Source organism: Penicillium subrubescens (genome assembly GCF_028828155.1).
Source record: "Penicillium subrubescens strain IBT 31985 chromosome Unknown utg000001l_segment0_segment0, whole genome shotgun sequence".
Taxonomy (NCBI): domain Eukaryota; kingdom Fungi; phylum Ascomycota; class Eurotiomycetes; order Eurotiales; family Aspergillaceae; genus Penicillium; species Penicillium subrubescens.
Window position 1 is genome coordinate 1,752,978 of NW_026643151.1, and position 26,014 is coordinate 1,778,991.

The 26,014-nt window shown below is 49.2% G+C and overlaps 11 protein-coding genes across 11 annotated transcripts; 5 read left to right on the forward strand and 6 right to left on the reverse strand.

Annotated features, from left to right (window-relative positions):
- Positions 1–171: 171 nt before the first annotated feature.
- N7473_000559 (uncharacterized protein) lies at positions 172–2,154 on the reverse strand (the record flags this gene model as incomplete). The annotated part of the gene is made up of 1 exon (XM_057146499.1): positions 172–2,154. One exon carries the CDS (start codon positions 2,152–2,154, stop codon positions 172–174), a length of 1,983 nt encoding a protein of 660 aa, XP_057014385.1.
- Positions 2,155–4,212: 2,058 nt separating this feature from the next.
- On the forward strand, positions 4,213–5,195 carry N7473_000560 (ATG3/ATG10 family protein; the record flags this gene model as incomplete). The annotated part of the gene is made up of 4 exons (XM_057146500.1): positions 4,213–4,313; positions 4,449–4,608; positions 4,678–4,893; positions 5,001–5,195. 4 exons carry the CDS (start codon positions 4,213–4,215, stop codon positions 5,193–5,195), a joined length of 672 nt encoding a protein of 223 aa, XP_057014386.1.
- Positions 5,196–5,309: 114 nt separating this feature from the next.
- N7473_000561 (U2 snRNP complex subunit MSL1) lies at positions 5,310–6,000 on the reverse strand (the record flags this gene model as incomplete). Its single annotated transcript, XM_057146501.1, has 3 exons — positions 5,310–5,588; positions 5,667–5,880; positions 5,936–6,000. 3 exons carry the CDS (start codon positions 5,998–6,000, stop codon positions 5,310–5,312), a joined length of 558 nt encoding a protein of 185 aa, XP_057014387.1.
- A 743-nt stretch (positions 6,001–6,743) lies between these two features.
- On the forward strand, positions 6,744–8,019 carry N7473_000562 (WD40 repeat domain-containing protein; the record flags this gene model as incomplete). The annotated part of the gene is made up of 4 exons (XM_057146502.1): positions 6,744–6,966; positions 7,034–7,620; positions 7,684–7,924; positions 7,979–8,019. 4 exons carry the CDS (start codon positions 6,744–6,746, stop codon positions 8,017–8,019), a joined length of 1,092 nt encoding a protein of 363 aa, XP_057014388.1.
- Positions 8,020–9,359: 1,340 nt separating this feature from the next.
- Positions 9,360–10,861, reverse strand: N7473_000563 (Mitogen-activated protein kinase HOG1; the record flags this gene model as incomplete). Its single annotated transcript, XM_057146503.1, has 8 exons — positions 9,360–9,405; positions 9,456–9,639; positions 9,691–9,769; positions 9,821–10,177; positions 10,235–10,334; positions 10,389–10,432; positions 10,486–10,615; positions 10,800–10,861. 8 exons carry the CDS (start codon positions 10,859–10,861, stop codon positions 9,360–9,362), a joined length of 1,002 nt encoding a protein of 333 aa, XP_057014389.1.
- A 1,894-nt stretch (positions 10,862–12,755) lies between these two features.
- On the forward strand, positions 12,756–14,951 carry N7473_000564 (fungal specific transcription factor domain-containing protein; the record flags this gene model as incomplete). The annotated part of the gene is made up of 4 exons (XM_057146504.1): positions 12,756–12,763; positions 12,821–12,932; positions 12,996–13,627; positions 13,689–14,951. The coding sequence occupies 4 exons, from the start codon at positions 12,756–12,758 to the stop codon at positions 14,860–14,862; spliced, it is 1,926 nt and encodes a 641-aa protein (XP_057014390.1). The 3' UTR covers positions 14,863–14,951.
- A 1,846-nt stretch (positions 14,952–16,797) lies between these two features.
- N7473_000565 (uncharacterized protein) lies at positions 16,798–17,331 on the forward strand (the record flags this gene model as incomplete). Its single annotated transcript, XM_057146505.1, has 2 exons — positions 16,798–17,115; positions 17,182–17,331. 2 exons carry the CDS (start codon positions 16,798–16,800, stop codon positions 17,329–17,331), a joined length of 468 nt encoding a protein of 155 aa, XP_057014391.1.
- A 77-nt stretch (positions 17,332–17,408) lies between these two features.
- Positions 17,409–17,705, reverse strand: N7473_000566 (uncharacterized protein; the record flags this gene model as incomplete). Its single annotated transcript, XM_057146506.1, has 1 exon — positions 17,409–17,705. The coding sequence occupies one exon, from the start codon at positions 17,703–17,705 to the stop codon at positions 17,409–17,411; it is 297 nt and encodes a 98-aa protein (XP_057014392.1).
- A 1,104-nt stretch (positions 17,706–18,809) lies between these two features.
- N7473_000567 (uncharacterized protein) lies at positions 18,810–19,471 on the reverse strand (the record flags this gene model as incomplete). Its single annotated transcript, XM_057146507.1, has 2 exons — positions 18,810–19,325; positions 19,418–19,471. The coding sequence occupies 2 exons, from the start codon at positions 19,469–19,471 to the stop codon at positions 18,810–18,812; spliced, it is 570 nt and encodes a 189-aa protein (XP_057014393.1).
- Positions 19,472–20,705: 1,234 nt separating this feature from the next.
- N7473_000568 (saccharopine dehydrogenase family protein) lies at positions 20,706–22,061 on the reverse strand (the record flags this gene model as incomplete). Its single annotated transcript, XM_057146508.1, has 1 exon — positions 20,706–22,061. One exon carries the CDS (start codon positions 22,059–22,061, stop codon positions 20,706–20,708), a length of 1,356 nt encoding a protein of 451 aa, XP_057014394.1.
- Positions 22,062–22,711: 650 nt separating this feature from the next.
- Positions 22,712–24,270, forward strand: N7473_000569 (NAD(P)/FAD-dependent oxidoreductase; the record flags this gene model as incomplete). The annotated part of the gene is made up of 2 exons (XM_057146509.1): positions 22,712–23,299; positions 23,362–24,270. 2 exons carry the CDS (start codon positions 22,712–22,714, stop codon positions 24,268–24,270), a joined length of 1,497 nt encoding a protein of 498 aa, XP_057014395.1.
- Positions 24,271–26,014: the final 1,744 nt, after the last annotated feature.

A 26,014-nucleotide genomic window follows, 5' to 3' on the forward strand; every position in this document is an offset into this window, starting at 1 on the left:
TGAAACTTTTCGTGTAAATGAACCTTGCCCAAAATATTAGAATCCCGAAATGGAGCCAAGCCAAATAGAACATCAATGCCAAAGGACCAGTAAGAAGAAAAAAAAGGAATGAAGATACTGTCGCTCATAACCGTACTAGGAGTGGGGGCGTAACCGTAAACAAAAAGATCGTCACATATGAATCTCCCCTTGAGGACGTGCCTTGGTCAACTTGCGACGACGGTAGTCCTGACTCCGGCTTCGAGGTCGACCACGGAGAGTCTCGGGAACAGACAAACCGATGCCATCTTCTTCCCCGTGCAGGTGATCCGGGGACAGGATCGTGGGGAGAGGTGGGACCTCGATACCGGGCTTCTGGGACCATACCCGGCTGCCAGGGCGACTTCGGGATCGCGATCGATGCGTCAATATGTCGTGTTTGGCTTTGGCATCGAGGTACCGCTCCGAAGCGGACCGGTGCATCTGGACCTGGACCTTCGCGGCCCCGACCTGCTGGTAGCTCGGCGGTGTGTCTGTTCCTAGCGACGTGGACGAGCCCGAACTTCGCGAGATATCGAGTGAAAAGCGATCCGCATACAACGGCCCCCGAGAGTAGACCTGCTCTTCATGAATAGCCGCCGCTGCCGTGGTGACAACAGAATCGAGCTCGATCTTCTGCGCCGGATACTCGGTGTACCGGGGAGCACATAGCGTTGATCGACGAGTTCGTAGGGCTGCAAGGGGTTGATCGGTGGCTGGGCCGATCGAGTCATACCAGCGGTCGAAATTGGGGTGAAGCCGCGAGTAGTTCCCCGCCTTGAACTTTGCTTCATGCAGGCTGAAATAGCGCTGGATTTCCTCGTTGCGGTAATGACTGCGGGACTGGTCACTTGTGACCCAGATGTTCTTGGCGTGGCCGTCTGCAATGCAGGACCCGGAGGTCTGCGAGTCGAAGGATGCGCGAGGGCGGCTGTGGTGGTAGGAGCTGACGGATGCTGCAGAGCTGTAGCCGCTGTCGGACTTGTTGAGCGAGTCAGAGTGCACGGTGCTTCGATCTAGATTGGTGTCACCTGCAACCTTGTCCGGTTGGCTGGTGCCGTCATCGAACATGGCGATTCCCTCATCTTCTGACTCGCCGGGGAAGATTGACTTGGTCGGTGGGGGAACTGTGATTGTGGGGGATTTCTCGAATGAGAATGGGCTGCCTGGGACATCGTCGGATTTTTTCAGGTCCGGTATCGCAGGGATCTCAAGGGTAGACTTGATTCGGCCCATAGCATCGACCTTGTCCAGACCCAGACCAGGTTGATTGAGAGGAATACGCTCACTCGGGCATGGGGAAGCCGAGCCATTCACGACTCGGAGAGATCCTAGCTTGAGTGCTCCCAGTTGTGTGTATCGACTGTCGGGAGGACTGGTTGGCCGTACCGGGGGTGCCACATCCAGTGATGGTCTCTGGCGAGGTGGCAATGGCCATTGTAAGACTTTGCAGTCGGTTAGATCATCGATAGGGTCTGTGGGCTCGCCAATGGGAGACGGTACTCGTCGAACTGCACTGGTAGTCCGTCTCGTAGCCACGCCAGGTCGCGTGAGGAGAGAACGCCTGCGAGTCAAGGAGAAACGTTGGTTGCCAACCAAGAAGTGCGTGTTGGAAGATGTCGCATCTTCATATGTATCCTCATAGATCACACTGTTGTGTCTGGTGAGGGTGGTTTGGATAGAGTTGGCCCGCCTAGGTTGTGGCGGAACGAAGGATAGCTGCGAGGAACCGCCGTAACTCCCGGATTGATAAGATGATCTTCGGAAAGAACGGCTGGTTGACGCCGTCCTGGAGAGTGGTGAAATTGGTGAAAGTATTTCCAAATCTTGAACCACTGGTGATTGCACTGGAGACTCCACCACATTCTTCTCGCTCGATGGATGTGCCTCTGTCTCAAACAAGGTTGGAGGGATCTCTCTCGCCTTTGGATGACTATTCCTGACATCCGTCGAGAGATTAGATCCTACCCATGGATTCTGCCACCCGATCAAGCCAGTGTTCAATTCCGGGCCATCTGTCTCTGCACAAGCTACTTTGGGCGAGCTCAAAGCAGCCAGTTTCCGGGTCAAAGGCTTGGAAAGTCGATTGGCACGGCGCGTCTCTTCCTTCGTCGGATTTGATTGTGAGTTACCCATGGCTTCGCAGAGAGCGACCCAGCGCCAAGGTGAAATTGCGGCTTTGCCCCAGGCTTAAAAGTGAAGCATGGATCAATCAAGGTCTAGCCCAAGGGTAATATACAAGATGCGACAGCAGTTTTGGCCTCTCGGGGCGAGTCAAAGTCCGGAGTGACCGTGTGCAGCGTTGGTGGCAGGGTGAGATTATATCGAATCCCAGAGTGTTGACGTCAAACCACGCCGCGATTGCTGAGCGATCGATCCGGGCTCCAGGCCTGTACAACCCGGTGGGTTTCCAATTGGACGCACGATTGGGCGGCTGAAAGCTCCCCGTGCGGAGATGATGTAGAAAAAATGTGTTTCAGGTTGGAGGATGGCGCCAGTGTTGGTTGGACGGGGACGACAACGTGCGAGGGTTGGAGAGGGCGGGGAAGGTTACCTTCTCCCAAACCAAAGCAAATGGGAAGTGGAGGAGGGGATTGAAGGTATTCACAGTCTCACAGAATGGGGGGTTAGGTATTTGTCAAAAAGACGAGGATGAAGTCATTCACTTGCGTCCAGCACACGATGATCCCTTGTCATTGACCCCGGTAAAGTCAAATCTTACTTGCGCCGAGTATAGTAGACGGAGTTCCGGGGGACCAATTGGATGAATTGTATGAGCAGAGAGGGGGATCAACCTCAAACAGATCGACAGTTATGAACAAGAAACTAGAAAAACAAGGAAAAGAGGAGACGGAGTAGGGATAATTTCCCATGAAGAAGTGGAGGGAGAAGAAAAACAAGCAAAAAGGCAAGAAGGGGAGAATAATAGACGTACATAAAAGTCAAGTGGAGAGAGACCAGCCATGCATCAGCCCATGGCGTCAAAAGACCCAAGGACTGACGAAAGCGTGATGGTCGCCACGACGGAAGTTCCTTTGGCATTCCAAGAATACCGCGAAAGACTAAGAAAGAGGGCGGGAATCGTTCCCGGGAGACAGCCAAGTAAATGGGGGAATCCTGAATGCTGATAGGAGTAAAAGGCGCTGGAAGCTGCAAGCGGAACAGGGAAGTGCAGATTAACAAGAGGAACAAGAAAGGACCAGGACAGGTACAGCAGGGAAGTAGTACATAAATAGTACATATTAAAAGTATAGCCAACACATACCAAAAATAAGTATCATTTATGTACCTCTTACTTTTATCCACCGCCCCAGACTCCCGCCCGCTTGCGGCTGGGCCCAGCACAGACACTCAGCCTGTCACTTGTCACTACTCATCAAGTAACTACTAAGTCAACCAAATTAGTTCTACTATTCTATGATAAACAAGATAATAAAAAACTCAGTATAACCATCCTAAACTATCCTCTATAAGCAATAGTATCCAGTACTCTGTCGCTCTACACCTCCCCCGTACTTCTGTCAAGTACCAACTACTGAAAGCTAATGATCTAGTAAGCCCAGTTCTGAGGTATCAGACCCATCGTGCACACACTTTGCATCCTTGGATCCGCCCCAGTCGTAAACCTGATGCGACATGGTCGATCCCTCCCCCCTACCAGCAACCAACAACAATCTCCATTGTCCACCTTGTCCTATGATTCCCACCCCTCCGTCTCCGGCAACCTTTTCCACCTTCTCACTCTATTATTGCCTCCTTATTGGATCACCACCCTCTAACGGCCGCAACCATTGCCGAGAAAATTCAATCTTATTGATATCTGCCACAGCAACGTTGTGACAAACTGACAGAGAGACCAGACGCTCGGCCCTTCGGGTCTTGGGTCTCCACCTGTCAGTCGGCAAATCCAAGTCTTCGCTCCACTAACATACCTCTACAGTAGCTCTAGCTCGCTCCGCTCCATCAGTCACTACAGTACGGAGTACCTACTGACCATTCGTCTCCCCACATTACACCACGCCGCTGAGCAGTTTCCCTTAAGCCCGACGCATCCGTCGAGTCGGTCGTCGACGGGGCGCCATCGGAAGCTCCAGAGTGGAGCTCGATAGGACGATAGTATGATGGGTGAACTAGACGATGGCGCGATGGCGTGCACCAGCCTGTCCCTATCCGCCTTTCCATTCCTCACGCCAGATGAGTTTGACCGCGCATGTCGAGATCTCGTCGAGCGAGCCTGCAGCTGCACAGCCGCCCAAGCGGATCGAGGCTGGTCCTCGGTTCGACTGGTCACACAAGTAAATCATCCCTGTTGTCGTCCTGCGTGAACTTGACTATTAAATTATTTAATATTTTTAAAAAAATCAATGTGTCGCTGACGTTTGGCTGGGCTGGGCCCTTCGTGCGATCGTTTAGAATATTGTCAGCCTCAGGATTACCAAATACATCGAGGTCCAGATTCATGCACTGGATCATGCAGATCTACGAGATGAAGTGTCGGTGCATACAGATACAAATACAAAACCAAGAACATCTACGCAGGCACAAGCACAAGCACAGTCTCTGGAAGATGAAGATGAAGATGAAGATCCGGTCTGCAGCCCGTCGTAGGGGGGTATCAATTGCCGATTAAAAAAACAGTCCTACTAATATTGTTGATAGGAAGCCCTTGTCCGCACCAATCTCCATCCCACTTTGCAGATAGATTATGATATCGTGCTCTCCCCCACATATCAAGTCCCCGTCTTGTATTTCGTGCTCCGGTGGCACAATCACCAGGGCCCTGTGGGGCTGGACGCGGTCTATCAGTATGTGGTACCGGAGCAGTACAAGCAGCAATTGCAGAATGTTGGCGTGATGGGAGGGATCAGTTTTGGCGTAAGTGCACACACACACGTTCTCTCTCTCTCTCTTTGTCAGACCGAAACGGGCAAAGACTGGGGGGTATTGTTGGTTTTTCAAGGAGCTCATAATGTCTTTCGTAGTATCATCCAGAATCTGGCGCTCCGGCCTTTTTCGTCCACCCGTGCAACACCGCGGATGCCATGGCGCAGGTTGCAGACGGACAGAGCGTCACCACCGGAACATATCTCCTCGTCTGGCTCGGTCTCGTAGGTCAATCCGTGAACCTGCACGTTCCCCGCGAGATGGTCGTTTCCGATGGGCCCAGCCCATCGTGAAAAAGTGAAAAGGTACCTGGCATTCGAGTACCCGACAGAGATAATGCTAGGGAAAAAGAACGCCCCTTCACCCCCAAGAGCTTCGGTCTTGGCCTGGCCACCTTGGGCACGCAATTAATCTTCATCCGAGGAAGCCTCCATGGGCACGTCGCTGTCCTCTTCCATCGGCGCCTCTTCCTCATCGCTCTCATCCTGGCGAGGTCGCTTAACGCCATGTGCCTCTCCATTTGTCTCGGCTGCCGGCCGAGAGGGAAGTGCGCCGGGTGGTCCGCTGAAAATGGACTTTTGAAGATCTGTCGAAGCTCCAGTCGGAGCAGCGCCGAGGGCGGGTGGGTTGTACGTGCCGCGAAGCTTGGCCAGGATATCGGATGCACCCTTAGCATAGACAATTTTCTGCAAAGCAGTGCGTGTTAGTCAATCGTGAATCAACGGATGTATGTAATCACCAAACAAAGATATAAAGAAACGTACCATTTCCTTGCCGAAAAATTCAAATCCTTGAAGAGCGCGCATGGCTTGTGTGCTGGCTTGAATGTCCTTGAAGACGATATGGGCCTGTCCTCGCATCTTGTGCGTCTTCATGGCCACGACGTCCAGGACAGTGCCGTAGGTGGAGAAGAGGGAGTAGAGCGAGGAGCGGAGGTCATGCTTGTTGAGCTTATCGGGAAGATTGGTGCAGTAGAGTCTGAGGAACTGTCAGCATCAGTTGCTTCATCAATTGCGTCTGCGATCGAGCTCACGTTTGGTTGGGATGTCCAGCGGACTTGAGGTCAACACCTCGAGAGGGGGCAGTCTTGGAGGCCATGTTTTGCGTGGATGAGCCGGATATGGCTGTAAATTCGAGCTTAGAGACTTGAAAGGAGAAAGGGGAAGACTGGAGCTTAATGGATACCGCGCCGAAGCCGATGTCTAAATCGCGAGAAAAGAGGACTGCCACGTGACTATCTGCCCTGCTACGGCGGTCTGGAGGGGCCATCCAGGTAAAGCAGAACACATCCGTTGGGGTGGCAGAGATACACCGCCCGCAGGGCGGTGGAGACGGAATGGCCTATGTGAGGATGTATACATACTTGTTCATTCACTTGAAAATGTCGACTTATGATCTTTTAAAATAGTGAATGCTTCGAGTAGAAGGGAGTCAAATATGCGAGTAGATTTAGCAAAGAAGAAAGGGGGTATACGATCTCAAGAGCAGTAGTATACAGACAACAACCTTCTGTTTATGGGTTTGACTGTTAGTGTTAGGGCCATATACAACAGTGTTAAGACGACAATGACCCATGGAGGGCTCATGACGTGTAGATGATCTTTCGATAACTCATGCTAACTACGTATGTCAAAAGAGAACCTTCAGTATTATACATAGGATTGCAAGTTCGTTGGTGACCTCTACGAACTATGGAATGTTGGCCGCCTTGCAAGGCCTTACCTAAGCGGTGAGCGTCATCTATTGCCTACGGTAGCTTTCCCCGTCTCCCGCATCCCCATTCCCCTCGATTATCCCCCCTCATCGACGGTAGAGAGCTCCTCCTGTCGAATCCCTCCATCATGGCCGCTCCTCAAGTTCACCACCTTTTCCATGCTCCAATTGCAGACCACTCGTTCTCCACGGACAGACAGACTCTTGCTGTTGCCCGGGATAACAATGTGGAGTTGTACCAAGCATCAGGCAGCAAGTTCACCCTGAGCGATGAGCTCAAGGGCCACGATAAGACCGTCACCAGTGTCGACATTGCTCCCAACAGTGGCCGTATTGTCACTTGCTCCCAAGGTCAGAAAAGCCCTGACGAAGGCGATCTATTTTACCCCATCCCGCTAACCATTCTTCTACTCCGCAGACCGCAATGCCTATGTCTGGGAGAAGACCGCTACTGGCTGGAAGCCGACCCTTGTCCTGCTCCGAATCAACCGTGCCGCCACTTTTGTCCGATGGTCGCCATCCGAGCAGAAGTTCGCCGTCGGCTCTGGAGCCCGCGTGATCGCCGTCTGCTACTTCGAGGAGGAGAACGACTGGTGGATCTCCAAGCACTTGAAGAAGCCCATCCGCAGTACCATCACCACCCTCGCCTGGCACCCCAACTCTGTGCTTCTGGCTGCGGGGTCCACCGACTCCCATGCCCGCGTCTTCTCGAGTTTCATCAAGGGCATTGACCAGCGCCCAGAGCCGAGCGCTTGGGGCGAGCGTCTCCCCTTCAACACCATCTGTGGTGAATACCTGAATGACACTGCTGGCTGGATCCAGGGTGTCTGCTTCTCCCCGAGTGGCAATGCCCTCGCCTTCTCCGGACACGACAGCAGCGTCACTGTCGTGTACCCCAGCGCGCCGGAACAGCCTCCCCGCGCGATGCTGAACATTTCGACCCGTCTGTTGCCGCTCAACAGTCTGATCTGGAACGGCGAGAATGAGATCATCGCTGCTGGACATGTATGTCGAATCCCATCTACTTGCAGACAGAAGCATAACACAAGACTAACCTGTATCGTCTAGGACTGCGAACCCTTCCGCTTCCGCGGTGACGAGAGCGGATGGCAGCTGGCGGGCTCTCTGGAAAAGCAGAGTGGTGCTGGTGCCGCTGGAGCTCGTGAGGAGTCTGCGCTGAACATGTTCCGGCAGATGGATCTTAAGGGCCAGACTGCCATGGATACCAAGCTCAAGTCGACCCATCAGAATACCGTGAACACCATCCGTGTCTTCGAGGAGGCTGACGGACAGGTGAGCTCTTTCAGCAGTAAGTCAAATCTCCGACACTCATCTGGTAGAATCCATGCTAACTGAACTACAGCCAGCGGTGTTGATGGCCGTGTTGTCATCTGGTCCACTTAAGTATTATACTCTACATAGAAATCAACCCTCTGATCTGGGTAGAAATGGAACATACTTTTTTTCAAACTGGTGTACGGGCTTTCCGCGTAGCGAAGATGAGGTTATACCCATTATGTACGATGTATATAATCTCAGAGGTATACAGTAACACAAAAAAACTACAAGAATACGTGTTAGCATTAGAATTCCAATTACGCAAGAACTAAGGTTATGATCATGTTTAAGGTCAAGCAATCAACTCCCCCCCCTCCGATGGCCTAGTTGGTATCCACCATAAATTGGTGAACCATTGGTGTGCCCTGGAGGAGTGGGCAAACAAAAAAGAAGAAAAATGTACTGGGCCAGTGTTGACGCTTCGAGCTCCACGGACGGCCGGGCACACCCCTAGGCAGGGGGAGTTCTTTTTTTGGAGATTTTTTTGACAACATTATTTTTTTTTCTAATAGAGCTCTATCTTAGACCTTCATATTTTATTAATTATTACTCTCTAATGGCCTTTTTAAGGGGATAAGAGGGTGAAAAGAAGGTGCTGTATATCTAGGGTGGGACTAGCGTTGTTTGTCGCTGTCCGGGGATGGCGATGCAGTAACAAGGCGAAGTATATAGGGGAGGACAAGGTTGAGAGTTCGATCCATGGGAAAAGCAAATTTATTATTTTCGGATTTCTGGCGAGGAGCTGCCCGTGGGTAGCTTGATGTGGCATTTTGCTCTTGCCCGATATTCTTACGTCGTCGGTAGTAGTCATAGTACCGACTGCCCTATCTTCGACGCATTTGTACCCATAATTCTCCAGTAGCCAGGGTGTGTTAAGAATGTAAGCCTGATGATTATCAGGCTCCTGTACCCTATTCATGTATTACATTTCGTTTCAGCCATACATATTTCCTATAAATGTGAAAGGCTGATTCTCGCCTTCATGATGTGACCCGGAATGCGTGTATATCGGGTCTCTTGTACATACAATATACATTAACCGAGAAAATGCTATATCAACATCCCCTCCATGCCACCTAGTCCGCCTGAGATCAGTTTGAAGCATCACTTGTTTCAGGAACAGCCCCATAGCTTTTTGAACTCTCTCGGAACTTTCTCTCGCATGGGAGCTCACTCGTGGAGTCCAGGCGTGATGCTTGTATGGATTTCACACCACTCATGTTGTGGAAAGTCTGCAGCAAGTCGTAACGTGTGCTGGAATTGCGGATATGTCAAAATCACCATCACCCTTGCATGTACTAGGGCAGATCGCAACGAGCGCTCGGAAGATGTCGTCGTCCCTCAGAATATTCAAGCCAAACGTCGTGTATTTATTGGCTTTATTATCCACATTGAGTAATGTTGGTTCAAGTGGTGCTGACACCGCCGAAATGGTCCAGAATCTCAGAATATCTAGAACCTTTATCAGAGATAGAACGTGAGTTTCGTAAAGAAGGACGTACACGAGAGTCTTCCACGTGTCGATACCATGGTCGGCATCTATACTAGACCAATCAAATGTTTGGTTTGCGGTAGGCTCGTCGCTAGGATCGTGGTATACACTCAAATATGGGTGAGATAAAGCAGCTTCGGCTGTTATTCGTTGCTCGGGATTCCACACCAGTAGCTGTTCCAATAAGTCGAGAGCTGTTATAAGGTGAGCAACTTTCCGCAGATGTAGTCCGGCTTGAGACATACCGTCTGGAAGAGCTTGTTTAATTTTATTTGCAAAAGGCACCTTCGCGCGTTCAGGTAGACCGGTGATATACTCCGATGTCTGTTTCAAAGTTAGTCTATATATGACCACTGAGATATGATTGCCACTCACGCTCTTAGAGCATATAGTCTGGATCACATCACAGGGAATAGAGCCCAGAAGATCAGAAATTACCAGAAACTGATCTGTGTGATTCCGTCCCGGGAACAGAGGCGATCCTTCAATCATCTCGGCTAGTATGCAGCCTGCACTCCACATGTCGACCTCAACGTTATATTTCTGCCAAGTGAGCATCGTCTCGGGGGCTCGGTAGAATCTCGTTGTCACATAGCCTGTCATCTTTAGATCGACAGTTCGTGCCAAACCGAAGTCGCAGATTTTGAGGTCACAATTCTCATCTATTAAGATGTTGCTTGGTTTGAGATCTCGGTGGACTACGCCGGCGGAGTGGATATACTTTAAGGCACGCTAAGAAAAGAAGTCAGCCGAAGCATTACAAAGGGTGATGAATGATCGTTGATATACCATAATTTGATAAAAGAAATACTGGACAAACTGATTCTCCAGAGGTCTGAACCGAACGATATGTGCGAGATCAGTGGCTAGAAGCTCAGTGACAAGGTAGCTATGATGCAGTCAATATATATTTGATCTGGTGAAGATATAGCCATAGACTTACATGTCATCGAGAGGCGAGACAAAGATATCGCGCAAGGAAATGATCTTTCATGGCAGAGTTAGCACAGTGAATAAGTATCGACCAGCGAGCGACACACATTTTCATGAGAAAGATGTCGGAGTAATTTGACCTCTCTGATAGTCCTTTTTGCATCGACTTTGGAGCCGAACGGTTTGGGTATCTTCTTGATAGCCACACTCTCCTTTGTAAGGATGTCGGTACAAGCGCTGTACCAAAGAACATGGTTAGGGATGGAATTTTCATCGCTGGGTCTGCAAGAATATTTTACCAGACGACGCCATACGTTCCTATTCCCAGCAACCGTGAATCCGAGTATCTGGAAAAACTAGGGTCAATAAATCCCATCGATAGCACACAAGCCTTGACAAGCAGCGATCGCCAGCCACATACCTGCCAGTTAGATCAAAAGTACACCCGCCGACCTGATATGACCTTATTTCAAGCTCGTCCATGGTTTCTTCGCCACAGATGGAGAAACCAGAGATCTGGGCACCTACCACCGCAAAGGCCTATTTACCTGCGCGGGCCGTAAACAGACGCCTCCCATCTTCTGGCGAGACCTTCAAGGGCAAGATCGATATATCAGGGGTATTTGTGTTTACCCCACTCTCCTGCGGTCGGTGTGGTCCTGACCCTCGAAACAGGTTTCCGTGGTTAGCAAGGGTTTCCGCCAATGATAGTCGAGCTTTGCGTGAGCATTTCCGTAGGTGATAAGTCCATGGACTCAAATTGAATTCCATTATCCTTCTATTCTGCCCGAGCCGTCAACCACAGCCACATCGATCATATGCCATGTGTGAACCCGGGATATGCGATGAAATTCTATCTTCTGGAATAACGGCTCCGCTGACGTCATTGATGTCATTGGCGCTTATGTTTCGGGTCTGGAACACGCCACATGGCTCAAAGGAATGTTGGACATGGTAGTAAACGATCGATAGAGATAATACCCAGGAAGTATCGTAGTGTGTAGAATTCGAAGGAAGATTCCTTGAGAACCTCAAGTCCCAAGTCCTTCTGTAAGCTTCGCCATTCCTATACCGGGAATGTAAGCCTCTTTCCTTCAAGCAATGGGTAATAGTCTGGCTATCGTGAGGACTCGAGATCTATGGCATTCCCCGGGTTCTACCTTGTGGGAGTCAGACGGAATAAGCAGTTGCGAATCTGCGACCGTGCGAGACTAGTTGAGCAGGGAGCAATTGGCTTTTCGATAAAGTTGTGGCAGTGTCTGGCGGCTCGTCGGTTCGTCCCGTGATTGTTCAACACCCAGTGGAGTGCATTTGCCGCCGACGAGCTCGACCAGGCCAATTGTGTTTGATCTCGCTGGGTGTTGATCGTCATGATCGCGAGATGGAGAAGAGCGCAGATTGGAGCCTGAGGCGCGGATGGCAAAGTGGGGCCCGATGACGTCAATGGTGACTCCATTCAGCCCTGTCATCCCCATATAGATCCTGACCGGCCAATAGCTACAAAGAAAATGCGCCAACTTTACCGCGCCGGTCCGATGCACAAACTTGTGGCGCACGAAAAAGGAATTCGAGAACTGTGGAGAATCCTCGCGAATGACTTCATGACCTGCCTATCTCCCCCCGCCCTGTCGATCTATATGATCGACCTGCCCCCCGGGCCAAAGGCCAAACTTTGATGACCTGATTGTCTCAGAGCCTCACCAACCTGGACATAGTACTTCAGACTATCGACACTCTGAATATTAACCCATATTCACACACCTTGCGACCACCAAGGTCGCTGCACCACCATCGACATCACCCGTGGTTATCAGTTCTTCCTCACACCCAACGGCTCGGACCAGACCGAGCAACGCACTTGGGCATGTGACGATTTGATAGCCTACGAGGCTCTGTTGTTTCCAACGGAAGACAGACTTCAATGGCTAATAGAGACTCCTCTAGACAAGCAGACCGGCTGGGTGCGGATGATGCTGTCTCGGATAGATCTTCATCAAAGGTTGCGCACTCCAGGCATTCTGAAACTCAAAGTGCCACTTCTAGTCCGAAGGGTCGCTTTGCCTGGTCTACCCGCTCTCTGTATGGGGTTGATCTGGTGAATAGCTTGCCCACTCCTCGTCCAGAGGAGTCGCCATCGGCTGACTCTGTCTCTGTAGTCAGTAGCAAGGCCAGTGGTTCTAGAGGACGGGCGCCCAATGCAAAAGTTGCCATCCCGCGGGATGTCAATAGTCTGGGCCCACCGTCCATAGGCCGGGTGCCCCGGGCATGTTCGTCGTGTAGATCGAGAAAGGTGAAGTGTAGTGGCGAACAGCCCGTTTGTCGACAATGTCGGGAGCTCGATCTGACTTGCCACTATTCATTGGGCTTCAATGAGAGAATGAAAAAGTAAGTTGCATTTTCCTAATGCGGAAATGTCATCGACTTTACTAATGAGGTTCCTAGGGAGGCCAATGATCTTTCAGCTTTGGTTCAAGACTACAGAAAGTTTGTCCAGGACTTGCTTGGCACCACTGAAAGTGCGAATACCCAGTGGGCTCACTCTACTTTGCAAAAGGTAGGTAATGACAGGTGGATTCTACCCAAAATCCCTTCAAGATTCGACTAAGAGATGTGGTAGTACCAATCATTGATGGAAGATCTGTCCGAAACAATTCAACTTCCTACACCAAACGCCCAAGATGAGGATGGTTCACCAGAACCTGCCACCGACGCAGGCCAGGTTGACCAGTCCGACCTGCCGCAAGAGGATGAACAATGGCTGGAACCAATATTCAGCCAGGACGAGGATGGAGAGGATAAAGTTGCAGACGGAGTAAGGGCAAACACCCTCGACCATGCCCTCGGCGATTTTGCGACCAACGTTCCACAGCCAGTCAACAAGTACGGCATGCCCTCTCGACAACTTTCGGATCTTCTCTTCGAGGAGTACTGGAATAATGTGCACCCTGGCTTCCCTATGATCAATCGACCGCTATTCCGTGCCCAGTATCAGAGTTTCTGGGATCAAGGTCAGCAACCAGGAGACAAATGGCTAGCAATCCTCCACGTGATCTTCGCAATTGCGGCCAAATATGCACATCTCACCCAGGCACCCTGGCGTGGAGAAGAAAATGATCACTTCCTATACTTCAATCGAGCAAGGTTGCTGAGCTTGACTGGTGAGGAGCTGTTTAGTCCCCCTAACCTTCAGCAAGTGCAACTCGAGGGTTTGGTTGCTTTCTATTTGCTTGCAACCGATCAGATTGGCAGGTAAGATATTTACCAATTCCATACGCATTTGTATCATCATAGTCTAACCCCTTTTTGATAGGGCCTGGAGAATTTCTGCATTGGCTGCAAGATCCGCCGTCACTCTTGGCGTCAACCGAAGTCTCACGACAAAGCTGCCCGCCAAACTTCGAGAAGCTCGTTACCGACTCTGGTGGTGCCTTTACACCCTTGAACAAACACTGGGTCTCATATCGGGTCACATCTCGTCGATTCCCAAAGACAGGCATGCCCCACCTCTGCCTATTCCATTCGAAGAAGAAGAGTTCGAGATCGATTCTTCAGCGTCGGCCCTACTTCAACACCCCGGGGTCCGAACGCAGTGGCTTCAGACAATCATGCCAAGCTCAAAGAGCTGGCCAAGCGATAGCTACACCAACAATACCGAACAAGATTCGAAACCAAGAGATGATGCATGGCTAAAGTATCTGGAACCTAATGCTGGCCTCTTCTATCTCTTCTACTGTGACTTGGCCGTCATCATAGAAGAGATCGTCAATCAGATCCACGTCTCCTCCATATGGATCGACCGCGAGAAACGGATCGACGACCTCCGCTCTCGCATCGAATATTGGAAGAACAGTCTCCCATCATCTTTGGATTTCACCACAGTCGATCTCCAAAGCAGCATGAGCCAGATGCGATACAAGCTCGGCCTTGCATTCCACTACCAAAGCGCTCGAATCGTACTAGGCCGTCTCTGGCTCTGTCGAAGAGACGAACTTGGTCCTGACCACTCACGAATGCTCAATCATACAATGGCAATGATGACTCTGGATGCCGCGAAGCAGATCCTCGATTTACTACCCGACCAACCGAACACGGTACAACTCTACCAAATGTTCCCATGGTGGAGTGTACTCCACTATATCTCCCACGCCGCAAAGATCATCTTGCTCGAATTATCTGTCGGATGTATTCATGTACAAGACAGTACGCCGCATCTCGTCTGGCTGGTCAAAAAGGCCATCTGTTGGTTACATGCAATGTCCACCCGCAGTCCCGGTGCAGAACGAGCATGGCGGCTTTGTGACTCGTTTTATCGCAAATTATCTGAACAGATGAGATACTGTACGAATGATATTCCGCCAAGTGATACTGCCAATTCCTCAAATTTGAGTCAGCAGTATGGTGGTTCTAGGCCTACGGAAGTTGGGGATTTGGAACCGTTTGGCTTTCAGATTGATGATCTGGAGTTGACAGATTGGACCACTTGATGGCGTTGTTGGAATATTGGAATATTTAGACTTGCATAACTTTATCATAAGCCTTTGATAATACAAAACCACACAAATCTTTTTCTGATTTGACAACACGTTTCGTAAATTTAAATTGTTCCACTTGAATTCAGCTTCAAAAAAGAGAGGTTCTTATTCAATTTAGCTAACTAAGTAGTAACCTTATCTTCAGTTGATGAAGTACCCAAATCCCAAATCCCAAATTCAAATTCAAAGCCAAAACCAAATCGTTTCTTCAGTTGATGAAGAATGAATAACCTTCCCCATATCCTTGCCACCCATATCCTAGCCACCATATTATGGCAGCAACCTACATGGTATCAGTACGCGTTCAATTTATTCTCTTTAGATCCGCGCAGGATCGAGATATTGTAACGCAGCTTGAAGAAGCCCATTTCCCGACGTAAGGGCATACGGAAACTCGCCTGCCAGGGCAAATAAGCGCGACCTACAAGGCGCGGAAGACCTCGAAGAAGCGAGGGAACAGTATGACACAAACAGCCCTGCCTCTCCAGAGCGACCGCTGCGCCTTGCAGGTCCGCTGACCAGCCGTCGCAGGGAAGTTTCCTTGTGCCCTTACGCAAAGTCACTAGTAAAATCAAGTCACATTAATGTAGCCAGTTGCTTTGAACTGTAGTCCTTATAGGGAAGACGACGTATGACATTACCTGTTATCGAATTATTCTCAGGGCCAGCGGATGTTGAAGGCCTTCATGATGCTCTCGACAACCTGCATGTCCTCCGAGCTGTCGAAGAAGGCTGCGGCGATGACGGCCTCAACGGCATCAGCGACAGGACCGGGGGAAAGCTGGTTCCCCTGCGCGAGATTGATGTAAATGCACTCGGCAAATCCCGTGGCGAAACCTCTGGCATGAGGTTATTCCCAAGTGTTAGTGCCTCAGGCTTCCCGGGCCTGATAAGCCGTCAGGCTTTCTGTGGAGGTTCGCTGGGGCTTCGGCATCAGTACGTGTACGAACTCCTGCAGGGAACACCCTTGACAGAGGTTACACAAGCCTCGTGTTTCACCCCGCTCCCATTTCCCTACCAAGGATACATCTCCTTCCTGTTTGAGTGATGAGACTGTATATAAATTGACCCATGTTGAAGAGGTTTTGCGATCCTCAAGAAACAGTCTTTGACCTTTCTCCACTATTGACTTGGCTCCATTTCTCCTACCTGATTGACAGGCCTCTATCCTGACTTATAGAGTATATCCTTACAAAATCTTTCCGAATGGTCGTTAGTGCGATATTCCTGGCTGTTCGGAAATGCTGTTTAGACTTCCAGAGTATATGCTGCACTAAGCGGAGTGCCACCAAATCATTCTTTAGCGGATTGGCGCAGCTCTCGTTGTGTTCTATAGTCATTGAACTGAGGCTGGAGTGAACACTGCTAGAGCATAAAAATGGCCTATTTTCTATTGAATATTTTATAGATGTGATTCGTCTTTGCTTATAAATATTAGCTACCTTTAGGATTACCCGCACTACAACTCAATCCGTGCTCTTAAAGTGTAGAATTTTAAGCCCATATAGTCCTTTAGTGGCACGCGCAGAGATACATTTCAATTCAGTTCTGTAGTGTCTCGTTACCCCAAGGGTCTGTAATCCTGCAAGGACATCCCTGGTGATCTGTCCCCTGTAAGGGAAGTTGTGTAGGAGGGGTTTCTGTCTTCCTGTAAACATGGGCTACTTTAAGTTCTGGGAGAGCCTAGTTGCAGCATCCCACAACAACGACCTTGCGATTTTTGTCTTGACATACACACTTGCACCGCACGCACAATACCCGTCGCAGATCTCTCAAGCTGTCGAGGCACTTCGGTACATTGTGACATAAGCACATAGGCCCCCTGGCCGAGTGATAGTTAGTGGAGACTCTGCCGGCGGGAATTTGGCATTGGGAGTGCTCAGCCATATGACTCATGGGCACCCGGCTATCGCAAAGCTTGACACCACCGAACATTTGGGTGGACTCGCTCTCATTGCCCCCTGGACCTCACTCGACTATCAGGCCCAGGAGAATTTGGTCTGCAGAGGCGATATTCTCACCCCATATGTTGCTGGCCCATGGTCTCGTGCGTATTTGTGGTATTCAAAGAGGGATTATTACACTGATCCATCTACTGCGCCCTTTACCTGGTTTCGGGATTTCCCAGTGAAACAAGTTTTAATTCTAGCTGGACAAAACGAAATCATGCTTCCTGATATCAAGGATTTTGTGGCAAACTTTAAGGTATGCTCCTATTTAACTGCTATGAGCATTTAGAAAATGGGCATTGTCTAAAGGCTAACTGAACAGGCCGGCTCTCCTCAAGTGGAATTTTTCATAGGGAAGCGGGAAGCCCACGTCGCACTTCTATATAATTTATATATTGGGGACAATGTGGAAACAGGGCAGGGTAAGAAACTTATCAAATGGCTCGAGGGAGTTCTAAAGGGGGACCCATAGTTCTCTCAGGAAAAATGTCAGGTGAATGTACGTGTTTTACCACTTGGGCCAAAATACAGGGGGACCACCTATAATATCTATTTGATGGAGTTGTGCGCGCGAGGGATATATTTGAATACCTTTACAGGCGCTTCTTTGCGTAGCCGGAACCGAGCAGGATTCTTCTTCACCCGCTCCCAGCCGTCTGCCTCGCTATGTCTGCTGTTAATTATCTCAGCTCGCACTTCTGCAATGATTTCAAGTAGCGCCGCAATCTTCTGTTTCCAGTAGAGCGACGGCTGGAGAACATGGTCCGCGGTTTCGCGGATCCACAGCTTTACGGCCCACAACTCCGCGGCTCCTAATCCCCCTGCACTCGGATTTGTAGCAAACATAAAGTTTCTATGATAACATGTAGCCCTGGAAAGTGACTACTGAGATACGCTTTTTAAATACTGCATGTCATAATAGATTATGATGTGACCGTATAAAAGCAGTATAACAAATCATTGTGGTATTTTTTTGTAAGATAATAGCGTTCTTGGCATTGTAGCAGAAGCTTGATGCCTATGGGTAGGTATTGCATTGGTGGGCTTGGATCCCTAGGCATACGCAGAAGGCACGAGTCCCCTCCGGTGTCGGCCGAGTATTCCGTTTGAAGATCATTAATCTGCTCGTTTGCTTGTAAATAATGCGGGATTTACCTCGGATCCGCTGATCCTATCTCTCATTCACTCTGCCGCACACTAGTACATATTGTATTAGCTTACTTTAACAAGATCTGAACTAGAATATAATGTATAAACTATTCAATACTGTAAGGATAGAACCACAAAAAGCATAGTGTAAGAGGTTTGAAAATGAGCGCATGCGGAGTTGCAGCAGGTGCAAGTCAGTTGTTGCGGATCAAAAGAAAGAACCTGGATCAAACTGTACCATTCGACGAATTTTAGGACCTGTTCAAACCCTATTATTTAGCTTGTATGATCATTAATCTACCTAAATGTCCCGAAATTGCTGGCGTCCTTTTTCGAACGGCTATTCTCTCTCAAACTTAAATTTGCCCGTGGCGCAATGATTATATATTAAACGAACTGACCTATAATATCAGACGTGCTTTCATTTGCTGTGTTGTATGGTTCTACCTTACCATTTCATGTTAGCATCAGATCAATAGCAAATTATTTGTGGAATGCCTCTGTCTCCTATTATGACTCAAAAGATGAACTAGGCCATAGAGCAAGTATTACAGGCACTACATGGATATTTCTATCTATTTTGAATCATCGCAAATAGATAGACAACAGAGTTTTGTTCTTTTCCAATAACGGGATAATTCAGCGTGTACTGTACCCAACTAGCTTAAGATTCTGCACCGTAACTCGGCGGAAGCCACAATATCTCATATCAAGACAAGGTTCCCAAGCTATAAGACGTTTCCAAAGTGAAACGATCTATTGGCCCTCTCAAAACAGCACGTGAATTATTGCACCACTAAATCAGTTGGGTTCTTGCCAGTCATAAACAAATCGGAACTCAACCCGCTTTGCCTCCTTCTGGATCACAATGTTACGACAGTGACGTCGCTCTCCCTCAACGGTCTGAAAGCCCCATACTTGTGTGGCTGTCCAGCCTTTGCCCACGCTGGTTTCCTGGCTGTAAATCAGGAATTTACCTCCTTCTTCGCTGAGCCAGCCGGATTTAAGGTAATCGTCATCGATTTCTTCGGGAGCAGTCCATCGCACTTGATTTTTGACGTCTCCAAAAAGCCAGTCTGAATGATCGCGAGCCACGTTATCCAGAGAGCGAAGCTCCGTGCTGGGGCTGGTACCAGGAGCTGACTGCACAATATCGATATGTACAACATCGGACGGATCTGTGGCCGGCGAACTACCCGGTGCTTCGTACTGCTTGACTTCGATTGTAACAGGCGCCACGCGGATAATATTGCGGATCAAGAAACCAATTCCTTGAATAACCAGGCCTGGGTCGGCTGAATCAGATAGTTTTTTATTCTAGTCAATAGGGCCAACATCAGCGAAGATTCTAAAGGATTTGGATAGCCTGGAGCGACGAAAGTCATATCTCGCGATTGTTCAGAGCTTACCAAAACCCATGTGCCATTGAGGTCTTTAATGGTCTTGCTAGCAGGGGCGGCCATGTCTGTAGTTCCAGTGAGACGTTTTCGGGATTAGAGTGGCCCAGAAAACTGTAACAAGTAATGATCCGTGAAAGAGTAATCTGAGGATACTCCGAATTAGTATAATTCCGAAGAAATGACCCGTTAGAAGCAGGCTGGTTTAAATGCCTGGCAGCTAAGCCTGTTCACGGCACGCGAACTATATTTGGCGGAGCGGACCTCGGTTACGAGACTATTTTTGAGCTGGGATGTAACACTTTGTCACATCGGAGCCGCCAGGCAGCATGAAGTCGGCTCCGCTTTAACCTTTTTTTGACCGTCGGGTTAGAGTTCGGCCGTGCGCTCTCCACAACACGAGCCTTATGTCGATAAGTTCGCTTACCCATCCGCGGTGCGGGTAGGATAGAGAGTCCGGAGGTTAGACGTGGGTAAGTACCAGGTCTAAGCTAGCCTAGGCGCTACTCCACGCGCATCCTCTTCTAATTGTCAATTTATGACTAGTTAGCCATTATCAACGCGTGAGTTTTGGCTATTAATGCGTCTTTGTAGTGTAGCGTAGGGTATACCGTATAGCTTGGAAATGCGCGAATGGATGGGATGATCGGGATGGCCGGGAATTACGTTACGGGAACGAAGTAGACAAGGGAAGATGACTGATGACCTGAGTTCGCCAGGGGTAACAGGGGGGATCTGTCTAAGAGGTATCTATCCAAGATGTGGAGCCCATTCAAGTGTGGTAACGGAAAATTGCTACCTATCTATATATACCGTTGCAATGCAAATTGCTCTCGGAATTAGACCTTTTGGCCTAATGGAATAGGACGTGAGTAGCGGCACGTGAGATTGCAAAAGTCTTCTGAGATGGAGGCAAATACACAAACAGCCTACTGCCGTCAACTCGGACAACGAAAATGGGAACTTTTGCTAATGTGGGCTGTAATGTACTGTGAGAGGCATACGTTCGTATCTCATACTTGGGGTGTTCAAATAAGCAATATCCGGCGAAAATTCCATGAGTATCGTCGCTCCTGTTATTCAGAATTCGGTGAGTTTAAAACTGATTACGGCTTTGTCAAGGCTGCACAAATATATGCACGTCGGGTCTAGACACATCTAACGTGGTATCTGATGTGCAAATTACTCGCAGATACTTCAGCCCGCAGGTATCATGATGAGTCTTCTCGAGGAAGCTTTACTACCCAGCGTACTAATTCCTAAAGAACTCGATGAAGATAGTTATTGGTCAACTCTATATCTAGATCGACTCGATTATCTTATCCCGCGGGCAGCCGAGTTTCTCCAACGCCTTAAAAAAGGCCTCTGGCTTAGCCCAGTCCTCTGGGCAATAGACGCCCGGGCGTCTTTGTTCCCCCAGGTCAAGCGCCAATAGCGTGAAAGCTGCACAGCATGCTCCGATCGAAGTTGCCATGCTTCCCTTTAGGAAGGAGTCCTTATGAACCGTAGGGGTTCGTCGAGTGACTACGGCAGGGTGTCCGTTACGGGTGCCAACACCGCGCACAAGCATGCCCCCGCGACGCGCTGCTGGCTTGCCCCGTATGTTGTCAATGAAAAAGCCAAGAACCTCAGCAATTGTGCATCCACCTTTGCGGACCTGGTCAACGATACCCCACAGAGCATAGTTCCATGGTTTCATTGATGAAATTCCGAGTGAAGCGAGCTCAGACAACTGGTTGAGCGTAATATCACCACCCCGGAGTTGCGCGGTGATTGATGTTAACATGTCGGACCAGTTTCCAGACGATTTGCTTTGCAAACCTGCAAGGAAGAAGATAGCGTCATCCATAGACAGACCACCAGAGCTGACGGCAGCACCAAGCCCTCGGGCTAGGCCGTTGAAGGGTCTTGGGTAAAGAGCGCCGGAAGTCCGAATTCGATTCACGTTAGGGAATCGACGAGGCAATGTAACTGACTCCGGGTGAACACTCTCGTAGAACAGGTCATTGGAACCCTCGATAACAGGGGCATATGAGGTCTCAACCCAGTTCTCATGAACTGCAGCCTTGCCGTCAGCCCAGGTCAAGCAAGGTCCACCAGTGATATCCATCAGGTGCTCCAAAACCTCTCTACCTAACTCCCCGCCCTCCTCGCTGACCATCCAGTAAACATCAATACTCTCCACGATGTCGAACTCTTGAGCAATTTCCACTGCCAGCAAGTTTGTCATACCAGGCGCGGAACCACAGTTGATAAAGCAAGAAACTCCTTCTTTCGCTGCCCGCCCGTGGAGGTCGAGTGACTCCAGCGTGCTAGTAACATCATCGGAAAAGTCAAGGTAGGGCACTTTTGCGTCGATGCAGGCGGCGATAACGGGCCCCGAAGTCTTGTAGTACGGCTGTGCACCCTGGACCACAAGGGCAGCGTCGCTGATAGTGTTGCGGAGCTCATCGGGGTTGAAAATGTTCACCTTTTGGATAGCAACATCTCTGCCATCTAGCTTGGCCACAACTCGACGAAGAGCATCTTCGTTGGCGTCTGCGAGAACGATGGGCACATCAGTTGCGTTCGCAAACAGCCGGATAGCTTCGCCACAGATTGGGTCTGCGCCTCCAACGAAGATAACGGGCCTGCGAGCGTTGGAAATATTGCTCATTTCTGGAGGGTAGTGTCGCGATGGATAAATTGTTTTGTGTTGGGGAAAGGCGTAGCGACTAATTTCGATGGCGTGGTTACGTACGGACCACAGTAATGCTCTGTCCGTGTTAGTCGTTTGGAATCAGGAGCCCATACTTAAAGCCCTCGCTGCCTCATCGGCCCCGAAGCAGATCATCACCAAATTTGGTACGATATTCCACATTTCGGCGGCTCCGAGGTCAATGTCTTCCGCGGTAAAGTAAAATCAGATGCAGAGAAAGAAACAGGCGAGTGGTTCGCTGTGCGGGAGAGATGATTCGGAGTCGCGGAATTGCGGAGTTTCAGAGAGACGATCCAGTTATCGGTGCCGTTCTTGCCACCCAGCGCTACCGCTTGTGGCATGGATACGGAGCCGCGGGAACCGAAGCCGACCTCGCATTGGCGGGGTTGGCTTATCAGGTATCACCCTTATAGCTCATTCTAGAAGATAACCATGGGGTATAGAGCCGTTTTCTTGATAAGCTCAGTTCAGGATATTCATATAAATAGAGGGCACGGCGCTGGGTATTTCGATGGACGAAAACACAAACGCACGGCAGAGCTCAGTCGACAGTCCTCTTTAGTTGAATTTATTCCAACTCATACCTTGCGGCCTACCGAACCCCAGAGATGGCGACACCAGAGCTTCCACCAGCGCTCTTGGCTAAATTAGCGGCCCAAGTCGTCCAAGATCCTGGAGTCCCGGTGCCAAACCCAACTGTGTCAGCCTGGCAAGAACCGGCACACCCTCTTGCGACTATCCAGTCAGGCCAGTTGCCGGCGTGTACTGAAATCGCTATTATTGGATCTGGCATCACCGGTTGCAACGCCGCTAGGACAGTCCTTGAGAGTGAACTGGGCCGCGACAAGCGAGTTACCGTGTTTGAAGCTCGTTCTCTAACTACCGGAGCAACAAGTCGCAATGGAGGCTTCTTGCTAAGCCATGCCCCCCAGTTCTATGGTCGGTTTGCCGACGCTTTCGGGGCTGAGGCCGCTAGAGATATTGCCCAGTTTTGTAACCTCACGCTGGAAGAGATTAAGCGGGTTGCTAAAGCCGAGAATCTCGACCAGGTAAGTGAGATCAGAGACGTCACAACGGTCACTACCTTCGAAGATGAGGAAGGCTTCGCCGAAGTTTGTCGGTCTGTTCGTTTGTACGAAGAAGCCGTAGACCCGAAGGAGAAATTCACTATTATCGACGGAAAAACTGCTGAGAAGGTATGTCTTAATAAATCTACTTAGATAAAGCTATTGTGAGCAGTACTAACCCTTTCTCCTAGAAATATCATTTCAAGAAGTCCGCTGGTACTTTGGAGGTCAAGTCTCAGGTCTTCTGGCCATATAAGCTAGTCACCGGTCTTCTCAAGCTCCTTCTTGAACGTTATCCAGAACGTTTTTCAGTTGAAACCAAGACCCCAGTCACGTCGATCACCGTCTCCGAAGATTCCGACGCCGCGTACCCCTATGTGTTGACGACCCCTCGTGGGACTGTTAGAGCGGCAAAGGTTTTGCACTGCGTGAATGCCTTCACTGGTCACCTCCTACCAAAACTGAGGGGCCCTATCTTCCCATGCCGTCTGTCTATGTCGTCCCAAAAGCCAGGTCCCCAGTGGGGAAACCGCGCTAATTCATGGCTCTTCCACAAGAAGATGTCATATGATGAGAGTACTACCGTGACCGAACAAGGTCTATACTGGATGCAGCAAAATGCCGAGACCGGTGATCTTTTTGTAGGAGGAGATATGCAGAGACTGGATGACTTTTTGTCTTCTGATGACTCCGTTATCAGTGCCGACTCAGCAGGCAACCTTACCACCTTGCTCCCGAAGAAGCTCTTCAATGAAGGTTGGACTAACTCCATTACGAATAATACTCTGTCTGCTGGCACTTCACTTCATCGGATTTGGTCTGGAATCATCGGCATGACTGCGGATCAACTCCCGATTGTGGGTAGCGTGCCAACCAGCGTGAGCGAGAGGAACATTGAAGGAGGCGAGTGGGTCGCGGCCGGATTTAATGGATATGGCATGTGCCAGGCCTGGCTGTCGGGCCAGGCTATTGCTACTATGGCTCTGGGCGGACCGAAACCAGAGTGGCTCCCTGATGTCTACCTGAGCTCGGAGCGACGCCTGACAGACAGGGTCAACATGGGCCAGGAGGCCGCACTGGCATCCTTTTTCTTCAGGTAGTGTTGGATGGTGTGGGTACCTAAAGCAGAAGCTTTTCTCTCTGGACAAACAACAACTGTATATAGATTAATATAATCCATTGGATTGTTGAGTTTGTAAGGAAATCGATAATTTTCTAGCAGAAAGGACCACCTTATCGGACCTGGTGATAAGTGACAGAACATAAACACGAGATTGTGGTGTTAAGGGCCGTATCGATCTCGAAGGTGCCTTTTCTTTTTTCAGGATTTTGCTTTGTCTGCACCTTGTCATAAGAGTTGGCTACTTTTCAGAGAGAAAGCCACCAGTTGGGCTGTGATATGCCTGCGGACCGTTTAAAAGAGCTTGACATCACCGCATTGCCGAGCGTCTGCGACCCGGCCATTGATTTTTTTTGAAGGCGCTCTTACGAGTGATATACTAGCCCATTCTGGGGCTCTGAGACAGAAAATAAGGCAAATTATGGATATATGTGCTGATGGCAACCCTCAGTTGATGTTTCTTTACGTGCAATGGTTGGTAGGGTATCTTTAAGGTGAGGTTAATGGCACTACATGAACGTTACTCGCACTACAAACTAGGCCCTTTTCGGTTAACGTCCGCCCCACCACCAAAAGGTACATTTAAGACCTACAGAGATATCGCTGTCTTTATGTGTAGTCATATTCCTCTGGTTCTTATGATAAATAGCCATAATAATTACCGAATAATAGGTAAACATATAGTGACGTGCTCGAAGTAAATACTGACCCTAAGAGCGACCGCAAAAAAGGGCTTATTATTCATAGAAATATCTAGACGGAAGCCTTGGTAGACCGTAGTTGGTTTTTTAGGTGTCGGATGTACCTTTTTGGTGGTGAAAAGTTGCCAAGGCGGGTACGGACCCAAAAAGGTTTAGTATGTAGTGCGAGTAACGTTCATGTAGTGCCATTAACCTGACCCTATATATATAGTCCCTATAAGGTCGAGGTATAAATAACTTAGAGCATTCTCGGGAGAGTCCGTCGAGTAACGTTCTGCCGTCAATAGTTTATAGTATTCCCTGAAAGTCTGCAAGTATAAGATCAAGGTTTTTGTCGAGCAGAAAATTCCGAAGGTTTATATCGCAGTAGATAATATATTTTCTATATATAAATCTAACTACTTCGGCGGCTTACTTACACTAAAGCAATCTCCTGTTAAATAGTGTCGGATTTACGAGGTCAGCATAAATCCTTCGGCGTGCACAAGCAAGCGAGTGTGCACAGTTGGTCAAATCAGTATACGATTAGCGAAGAATCGTATAGGTCAGGTCAGGTCGTCGTACAATTCGGCTCAGAATCGGAAGTTAACTTATAATAAAAGAATGCTCCAACTTCATCACAATCATTAAACTTGATTCAACTAGCTATAGAAAACAGGCAATATTTATAACTTCATGAAATCAAGGCAATACGTCAGACTAGAATCTCATAGAAATCAGAAGAAATATAGAGTGTTGAAGCTCTTTCGTCATATGTGCAAGTTGTTGATGTCAATCGTTGAAGATCGTCGTCACGTGGACGTTCCGTCGCATTCTGTCAAGTTCGATAGCATGGGCTTATGCACCCACTCATGTCGACAAATAGTATAGCTATATACAAGGTAATATATGTCAACATGTGTGTGTGTGCGTATCCCGCAATAAGCGAGCGCATGCATGCATGCGCGCGCTAAATGCAATCGGATGCATAAATCTGCATCCCTATACACCGCTTCATGATATACGATGCTGATTATCAACTAC